Genomic DNA, 10,622 nt, shown 5'->3' with positions numbered 1-10,622 from the left:
ACCTTTTTAGAACCCTAGACGAAATAGGAAATTAGGGCTCTTTAAAAAAATTATAAAATATAATAAACAAAATAAAAGTATATATTAATAATTTTATTAAAATAATACATTTTTTCAAGTGGCTATAATTTTTTCTAATAAAATTATAAAAAAAATATTTTTTCATTCAAACAATTCCTATATTATAATTAACTACAAAAACACAAAAAATATAAAAAATGAGTTCTCTGAGCATTTTGAAATGCAAAATTATTAATGATAACATTACCATTAATGTTTTCTAAAAATTCTTTATCAATTGATAAAATTATGAGACCATTCAACGGTTCTTGTAACATTGATGATCTTAAGTAGGTTTTGATTAACTTTAACTCTAAAAAACTTCTTTCAATTGAGATATAGTCATCGGGACAGTAAAAAAAATTCTATAAGTAATTAAAACATTTAGATAACAATATGTAGATTTTACAAACTTAATAACTGTTTAATTTTTTGAAAAAAACTAAAATTCTCCATGAGCTTTAATGTTAACAATAGTAAAATTTTAGAATGAAATGAAGTTTTGAGTTTACAAAAGTTAATGAGTCGATTATGTTTATACCAAGTAAGGTGTAAGGAATTAAAAAGTCTTTTTTATTTTTTTCAACTGCAAACTGTAAGAGCTGAAATTTTTTTCAAGTGAAAGTAAGACACAATTTTTACTTTGAGCCCTCTTCTAAGCTTGGATCCTAGGTGATCGCACCTCTAAACTACCCTCAAAATCGAACCTGTTCGGTTGTACCTATAAAGACATATACTACGTTGGTTACACGTAAAGTCAGTCTCATTGTTTTAATCACCCCTCCTTAGTCCAAACACTGTCTAAAGTCTTGGTCGAAGGTCATTTGGCTTATTCATATAATGTAAACTTTTTTACGTTTCTTAGCTGGCCACTGGCCTGCATTTAGTTTCCTTCGTCACTATCTTCAATTTGTTTGACCCGTCTTCCCTTATTTTTGAGTCCTTGTTTTCCCGAAGCTCTATATATTGCCAATGGAATTCTTGGTATCGAATCACATCTAAGTTCTAGTGGAACCTAAACAAGTGAGAGGCAAAATGGCAATCAACTCAAGGACTCAAACTGAAAGCCTTGTGTCTGCTCTCACGATCATAATTTCCTTCGTTATGTTGACCCAAACTGTGAAGTCAGTTTCTTTCACATTCCCTAGTTTTGGGTCATATACAAATCAAAATGACATTACTTTCCAAGGAGACACCTCTCTTGTAAGAGGAGCTATAGAGCTTACAGGTGGGGCTCCTAAAAGTGCTGGTAGAGCCTCTTATGCTGCACCTGTGCAACTTTGGGATGCCAAAACTGGCAAGCTTGTAAGCTTCACCACTTCCTTCTCTTTTGTTGTTGCACCAAATGGTCCTGGACTTTTTGGTGATGGCATCGCCTTCTTCATTGCTCCATTCAACTCTAACATCCCCCAAAATTCAAGTGGTGGATTCCTTGGACTCTTCAGCGCTAACACTGCTTTAAATGCATACCAAAATCAATTAGTTGCTGTAGAATTTGACTCCTTTCCTGGGAACCCATGGGATCCTTCCTATTCACATGTAGGCATTGACGTTAATTCCATTGCTTCAGTGACAACAACCAAATGGGAAGCTGGAAATGAGGAAAATGGGTTTATTGCCTTTGCTACTGTGAACTATGAACCTATAACAAAAAATTTAAGTGTACTTGTGAGCTACCCTCATAGCTACGTCAACGGTACTTCAAGTAGCCTTTCATTTGCGATTGATTTGAGGACTATTCTACCTGAATGGGTTCGAATTGGTTTCTCTGGTGCTACAGGACAGTTAGTTGAAATACACAAGATTCTTTCTTGGACTTTCAGTTCTAATTTGTATTAGAACGACGATTTCTCTTCAACTGGAGAACTTACAAGAGCTACTCGATTTCTGAATAAAACAAATGCTATTTAGCATCAGCTGCTGATTTAATTATTTCTTTGTTCTGTTTTATGTAGTTCGGTAATCTTGATCGTTGTGTTTCGTTGATAAGTTCAATATTTAATGAAGTTTAATTACATGGTTCGCCAAATGCTCTATGTTCTTATATGGTATATTTAACACGTATGAGCGCTATATACTGGAAATGAAATTTTTTTGGACTTCTTACTACTTGAATGCCCAAAAAATACTAGAAATGATCAAGATCATTTAGAGTAAATTTAGAATGAAGAGCTTCAATAATTGTTTATATTTTTTTTATGAAAATCTTCCTGTTATTATCAACACAAGTATATATAGGGATGATGTTTGAGATAATCTAATGAAGAATGAATTGTCACATTTAGCAACATGGAATTCGAAGTGCACAAAAGTATCATATTTCAAGTCAAGCTCTTGGTGCTTTTTTAGACCATAAATTGCTATGTACTACTAGTTTATGATTTCCAATTGTGAAACTCAATGGCTGACTCGTAAACACCTCTTCTTGCAGCTCTCCATTCAAGAAGACATTGTTTACTTCTAGTTAGAGAAATCACAACTTCTTAGATAGAACAAGTGAAAGAATAATACGGATGCTAACAGGTTTGACAATAGGACTAAGTATTTCTATGTAATTAAATTTTTCATTTTGGAGAAAGCCTTTGCCACAAGTTTCACCTTCTATTTTTGTACTAAACCATATGCATTGTACATTGTTTGAAACACCGCAATAGGTTGTCGATTAGGATGTAGAAGGACTAGCATCCAAGCTTTGATCTTCATTAAAGACCTGTATTCGTGTAGCGTTTAAGCAACTATAGATGGTTCAACTGAAGCATGGAAGGTCTTAGTTTTGAATATGCCCTTTGTAACTAAAAGAAAGGTGTTTTTACCTCAAGAGAAATTCTAACTCAAGTGAAAATGGATCAGAATTTCTCATTTGTATTCTTTCTCAATCAAAAATAGGCGATAAAAATGGGTAGTTCTCTGGAGTGTTTTCACTCAAGCAAAAAATCTCTCGCACAAATGAAAATATTAGCAAAAGAGTAGCAAATTTTGTCTGGTTTTCTCACTAAAGCGAGAATCCTTGAGAAAAAGAAGTATTTAAGTGATTGTAGCATTTAAAAGCATAGATTTTAAAGCAAGTAACCATTCTCATCCCTCTCTCTGTTTTCTCATTTCCATCCAAAGCTAAAATACCTATGAACTCCAAAACCTCTATCAAATCCGAGTTTGGATATCTTTTCCTCTTGATTCTAAGTAAGTTATTAGAATTTAATCTAGTTTAATTTTTCAATCTCACTTCTATTTCATTATTTTCCTTCTACTCAAGAGTTGTTCTACTTTGTAATGCTTAGGAACAACTTGATCTTTTAGACTATATTTTCCATCGAAAGGTTATACCTTTCCTTTAGAATCCCCAGAAGAATTTGGTCTTAGAGATGTCATCTCTCATCTCTTCATTGTGAAAGACCTATTTCAAGGTAAGGGGACTTAATCCCAAACCCTAAGTCTTATTTATGGGTTTCACCTTGAAAAACTCAAAATAACTTGTTTTGAATAGTAGATCTATAATATTTTTTAAAATTATAATGTCAAAAATAGATTCTTTGGGTATAAAAAAACCTATTGTTTGGTTCAAGATTCACCTAAAATAGAATTTTATAGTAAAGGTTATGAGTAAAATGAGTTTTAAGAAGTTCTTATGAGTTTGAAGGTGTTTGACCTTCGGCATATTGTATTGATTTGTATTATGTGAAATTGATTGCATGTGAACGGAAATTATAGAAAGATTATTGGTATGAATAGTTGTGAATTTGGATTTGGAGTTGCTTTTGTTATCAAAATGTAAAGAATTGCTGAGAAAATATATGGCATGAAAGAGTGACTAATAAGTATGGATTAAAAGAACTCAGTGTAAACTGTTACTATTAAGTTCTTGTATGGATATTTACAAAAATATACTTAGGGGTATAAAGTTTGGAGACAATTTGAAAAATCTGGAAGAAATGAAGGTGGTGAACACTGTTCGTAGTGGATGCACATAAATCACAGAAAGCGAAAGTATCACAAGCCTCACACTCATTTCTTAAACAACTCCTGACTATACATTTGGCGACTATCCATGCTGGTGAAAGTCCTTCATGACTAGGAAAGCATTTTGGTAGTGATTTAGGGACTCGTGAGTATTAAAACTACTGATAAATGATGGATTCAATTGATATTAAAATGATCAAAGTGGCATGAATTTAAGGATTGTGTAATATGAATTGGTTGAAAGTGAAATTTTGTGTCTTGATGATTTTGGATGAAATTTTTGAAGTGCAAGACATGTACAAAGATATTGTACTTGCATGAGCAAGATGGGATATTCATGAATTTTGTACACAGATGGAAAACATATCTTGGACAAAGACGGGAATTGTCTCTCCTATCCTTTAGAGAAGTATCAAAGATTCATCACTGCCACTAATTATTGGACAAATTTTGTCAAGCAAAGTTGCACAGAAGATTTTAAGGTAATTTAACTTTTATTTACTTCAATTATTAATTTATTGTCACTTACTAACTATTTTTTCTTTTTTTTTTAAATACAAAATATAAAAAGAAAGTGAGGCTAATGTTGTTAGGGCAAAAAGAATATCCTATAGATATAGGTAGTCAGCTAAGGCATATGCTCAGTTAGAGCAAGATTTGGTATGTATTATTTTAGGATAATTGATTTTGATAAGGGATTTCTTTTACTATGGTAAGATTTTTAACACTTGCAATTATTAATTATCTTTGTGTAGATTGCTTCATCTAGGTCTAATGTGACCTTTGTACCCCGACATGTCCTATGGAAGGCTGCTAGGCTTAATAAAAAATGTGGTATTAATGATGGAGTTCAAAATATGGTCCATGAATTTATAAGTTTTAATTTAATTAACTTATACAGGGTGAATTTGTCCCTTTATTTGAAGATTGGATTATTACACTTATGATTTTTTATGTTATTTTTAGGAAACCCTTTCACAGGGCGCTCTAAAGGCTGAGTCTGAATTCATAGCTAAAAATGACATATTGTCTCAAGCACTTGGTGTAAGAGAGCATCCTGGTCGTGTGAGAGCTGTTGGTTTTAGAGTGATCTCAAAATATGCACTTGGGCCAGCACCAACATATCCATATCCATCATCTAACAAGTAGCAGAACATGAAGTATTGGGTAGCGTATATGACTAATGTTGTAGCACGGTTGATAAGGGATAGGGACTGCCCTTATTCATGTTGGGTTAGATGTCGTTCAACGCTATTGTCACTCCATTACCATTCATGCCTGGTTTAATGCCACCCCCATTTAGTATCCCTCCTCAAATGCATCCAATGGTGGAAGTACGTCTATAAATGCTATCGGATATGCCATGTAATAGCCACATATAGGGCTGGGTAAAAAATCCAGTTGTGCAGGTCCAATCCATAACAAATATTAAATTGGTTTTAAAAAAATTGGATTTATATTAAATTATTTTTTTTATTATTGTAACTCGTTTCCTATTTTCAATTCACTTTCTAAAACCATATTTTTCTCTTTTTAATTCAAATCCATATTGCATGAATATATTACTTCATGTCTAAGACCTTCGTCGTATATTTTACTGATATTTTTTACATTTTATAAAAATTTACAACTAATATTTCATAAAATTTTTTCATGATTACACTTTATAATTAATATTTTTTCTTAACCTTAATTCTTATAATTAACATTAAATATTTAAAATAATATTTTTTAAAATGTAATTATTATATTAAAATATAACAAATATTTTGAATTGATTACTGTTATTATTTTTATATTTAAATTTATGTTTTTAATTTTAAAATATTATAATAATATTTTTTATCATTCATTAATATCAATATTTTTTATAAGTTTTAATTTATACTTTCATCATGAAAATAAGTTTTAAAAATAATATATTTTATAATATAGTTAATAAAGACTACTAAAGTCTTTTTAAAATGCACTATTTAATGCAACAATGCAGTACAACAAAATATTTTTATATTAAAAACTAAATTTTCAAATGTATTGATAATCAATTTTTCCTTAAAAATTAAATTTAAAATTAAATTTAAAACTAATTTAAGGTAAAACTAGATTTAAAACTAACTTAACATAAACCATTAGATTTAAAAGTTTTGCCTTAAAAATTAAATTTGAAATTAAATTTGAAACTAATTTAAGGTAAAACTATATTTAAAACTAACTTAACATAAATCATTGGATTTAAAACTTGTTACAACTAAAACCAGATTTTAAACTAGTTTAAACCAAATTTAAAATTTAAAACCTATTTGAAAAGAAAAAAATTAGTTTAAAATCCAATCTATATAATTAATTTTTATGCAGTGGATACATGATGCAAAGTAAAAAATATGAATTTACCATAATTTTATATTATACAGATGGATTTTATTGACAGACTTTAAATTATTACAGATAGATTTTAGCGTTATAGACAGATAAAATTTGTTTGCAATTTTAGCGTCAGTAATTCATATAGACGGATTTTTAAATCCATCTCTAATTTACACACAAATTTTTCTGTCTATAAATTTATAGATGAATCTTCCTGTTTGTAAACCTGTCTGTAAATTTATAGATAGATTTTTCTGTCTGTAATAATTATATTTATTATAGACAAATTTTCATCTGTATTAAATTAATTTATAACAATTATTTCATCCATAGTTCTTATATTACCCCATCAAACGCATTTTCTTCTACCACTTTTCTCAACTCACTCACCACTCTTGAAACAACACTTCCCATTCTCAAACAGTCTATTTTTCTCACACTCCAACACTTCTTCTCCTTCAGTTCCAACCTCATTATCCCTCCACAACTCCAACTTTCTTTAGTTTGATACATTCACGGTGACTCTCTGATAAGTGTCATTTGTTAGTAGTTTTTGGTATATAATTTGGCACTTATTTGACTCCCTTTTAACTAATTTGTATTTAAATTTTCTTTTAATTCAATGCAATTTACATTTCATGCCCATTGAAGTTTAGCCACTTAAGTAGTAGTTAATTACTCTAAATATGTAGTTATATGATTTGAACCTCTTCTTTTGAGCTAAATAGTAAGGGCAAAGCATGATGGAATAAAGAGTGAAAAGAAGTGAAGTCAAGTCCACAAAGCATGCAAATCTCGATCAGGCGAGATGTGGTTCGCCTGAGCGAGAACCTCGAGTTGCGGAATGTCCTTTCTGCCTCATTCTTGCTTAAGCAAGAAAAGGCTCGCTTGAGCAAGAATATCTACTGAGCGCGGAGGGAGCTTGCATGAGTGAGATCATCTAGAACTGCAAGGCGCCTCTGTGTGGTTCTCATTTGAGCAAAAAATCTCTCACTCAAGCAAAAGCTAATGACATAAATGGGTAGCTCTCTACCATATTTTCGCTCAACCAAAAATGGTCTTGCTTGAGCAAAAATATCAACAAAAGAGTAGCAATTTTTGTCTAGTTTTCTTGCTTAAGCGAGAATGAGCTCACTCAAGAGAGAATTCGCGAGTTTTGAAGGGTATTTAAGAGATTTTGACTCTGAAACTTGTATTGTAATCTAAAAAACCTCTCACTCACTTCTTTCTTTGTTCTCTCACTTCTTTTACCCAAAGAAACCCCTCTTCAGCTTCAAAATTCTTCCAAATCCGAGTCCGAATTTCCTTTCCTCTCAACCATGAGTAAATTTCTTGGAGCTCAATCCTTTAATCTTAGTCTATATTTCTCTATTTTCTCTTTTCTCAAAGTGCTCTACCTTGTAATATATAGGAAGAACCTGATCTTTAGACAATCTCTTCCACAAAACCCTTTACAGAATCATCTTATTAAGGTAATGAGAGCTTTATCCCATCATTGGAATCTTGAATACCCATTATTCATGTGTATAGTTATGTACTCTCATTTATTTTAGAAATAGAAGATGAGAAATGATTATTTTGAGTGATGGAGACTATAGTCATGTTCTCCGATAGTGAATGAGCTGAGCTATACATGGTTGTCTTGATTGACATGGAATACATGTTGTATTGATGATAATACACACACATACACGATTTAGGCTGAGTCCAGAGGTGTCCATCCTCTGGCAAATGTGTTGATGAACTAATTATACATACGATGACATGTTATTGTGATCATAAATTTTGTTTGGAAATTCAGATATGTTTGGATTTTTATTCTTTTATTGTTCTCTCTTAGATTATATGTTAATCTATGTGGAAAGAGTAGAAATGCTTGTGACAAAAAAAAAGAAGAACAAAGACACTGGAATGATTATTCATGCTATAATAGTGAAATTGTATTATAATGAGAAAGGAAAAAAGGATGGAAGTTGTATTATCATGAAAAGTGATCAGAATACGTATAAATAATTATAGAGATACACTAGGAGTATGAAAGAATAGAGTCGATTGAGAATCTTGAGAAAATGAAGGTGGTGAATGCTATCCACAATGGGTGCACATTTCTTAATGAGAACGGAAGCATTACAGGCTTCACACTCATTTCTTGACGCATACTCCTAACTATACTTTTGTTAAAAGGGGTTGGGTCAGCACTCATTGTATCTGTGTTGCTGCGGCTTACTAGAAACTATCTATACATAAGGAAGACCTTAAGGGATCTTAGGGGAAATGATAGATTGAGATAAGGAGACAAAATGATAAGAATATTGAAAGAATGTGATAGTGTATAAAGCATATTGTATGTACATGAGTGACATGGTTAATATGCTTATTGTATGAGTTAATTTTAATGGTATATTAAATATACGCGTGTTAAAGTTATTAAGTTGATTATTATCTTGATTCAGTGGTGAGGAGTAAAGCTCATCCTTACTAATATATTCAGGGAACGAGGATGACAGACCCTCAGAGACTTGTTAAGTTGTCTGAATTGATAATAAGTAGTAGACTTAATTATGTGTTTAGGGAGTGGCAATGACTCTGCCATTGTAAATTTATTATAAATAGTAATCATCATGGCTCTAGTGTTGTATTTTCTTTAGAAATGACTATAGAGTATGATGTCCCTTTTGAGTATCCTATTAGTGGTAGGATCCACCATACCCATTGTTTGTACATATACAGAGGTTTGGTTAGGACACCAGATGCAGTGAATTATGTTTAAACTTTTTTGGATCATGATCACCATGGAAGACCAACCTAGTTTACCTCAGAACGGGTGATTGGCACTGAGGTTGTGGCTAGCATCAAAGATCTTGGGGAGGATGAGAAGCTGACTCCAGAGGAGCTAGCTGAGATAGAGTGTCACGACCCCCTTTTTGTAAAGAATCAATGACATTTGCATTACTATTTCTAATTCACTTATTTCCTTTATGAGACTATATATATATATATATACACATATGTAAAAGAGTATAAATTTTCAAAAATTGAACTTCAACATCCAATTTAACAAAGTAACAAGCCTCAAGGGCATTTTTTTATACAATACTAGAAATTTTCAAATTTATACATTTACATCAACTAATTCAACGAGGAAGTAAAATACAAGTATTTAAAATGTAAATTACATTCCTAGAAAAGTGTAGCCCAATAGTCTAGACCTATTACTACAATCTAGATTGACAAAAATAATATATGCTATAATTTCTCAAAAATGCCAACTTCATCGTCCCTCAGCCAGACCTTGTAGCTTGAGAAGGAGATGCATTACCTGTTCCTTCTGCTCACGTACCACCGTAGATCATTGTAGCACATATACCAACACAACAAAAAATGCAAGGGTGAGCTTATATAATCAACGATCATATACAATATAAATATGTAAAATATTTTTTTAAACAACTAATATATTTCACAGCATTCAGCACAACAACTTCAATCAATTGATGCAATATGTTCAGCCCATTCCCAGCCCAACTAATACAAATGCAGCGGATCAATTCCATCTGGTTTCACAGCCTAAGTAATCTAGAGGAACTATTTTCTGGTCTGAGAGCAACTCATCCCGATATCTGGATCCAGATACAACACAGCTTAGCATCTTAATCAGCTATAGAATGATGATAATGAATGTAATGTATCATAGCGAAATCAATATAAATAAGGCACAGTTAAATCTATTTTCTATCTCAACAATACAACAATGCGTATAACTTCTGCCAGCTTCAACATCACAGCCATATTTATATATTTTCACAGCCTCAGCAACATAGCTTTATGCATTTACACAATAAAACCAAACAGCTCACAGTGTCAATTAAGCATTTCTAAGCGAATTAAACAGCTCATAACTTTAATAAAACTTTTCAACATACTTCAACACTTTTAACATATATATATCACCATATTTCAACATATCATATCTTCTTACAACATTCTAAGTACTCATTAAGCAACAAAGAAATCTACTCAGCTATACTAAATGAGTTTTAATCTAGAATTTGACCATTCAATGATTTATTCTGGGCCATAACTGAATTAAGTTCATAAATAGCTTCGTATTTATTAGATGAATATACCAGCTCAGATAAGCTCCCATTACCTGGAATGAATTTTCTTCAGGTCAAACTCCTAGTGAGTTTCGAAGGGATAGATCAAGCGTTTGGGGTATGAAATACGGCTTGAACAGTTCA

At 31.6% G+C, this 10,622-nt stretch overlaps 1 protein-coding gene across 1 annotated transcript; it reads left to right on the top strand.

The window, feature by feature from the left end:
• Positions 1–1,095: 1,095 nt before the first annotated feature.
• LOC113871630 (anti-H(O) lectin 1-like) lies at positions 1,096–5,166 on the top strand. Its single transcript, XM_027508727.1, has 5 exons — positions 1,096–1,892; positions 3,358–3,464; positions 4,372–4,499; positions 4,773–4,877; positions 4,984–5,166. Exons 1-5 carry the CDS (start codon positions 1,096–1,098, stop codon positions 5,164–5,166), a joined length of 1,320 nt encoding a protein of 439 aa, XP_027364528.1.
• The last annotated feature ends 5,456 nt before the right edge of the window (positions 5,167–10,622 follow it).

The sequence above is a fragment of the Abrus precatorius genome, unplaced genomic scaffold (assembly GCF_003935025.1).
Source record: "Abrus precatorius isolate BTA unplaced genomic scaffold, Abrus_2018 Scaffold7, whole genome shotgun sequence".
Lineage (NCBI taxonomy): Eukaryota > Viridiplantae > Streptophyta > Magnoliopsida > Fabales > Fabaceae > Abrus > Abrus precatorius.
This window is presented reverse-complemented; position numbering and strand designations above follow the sequence as displayed.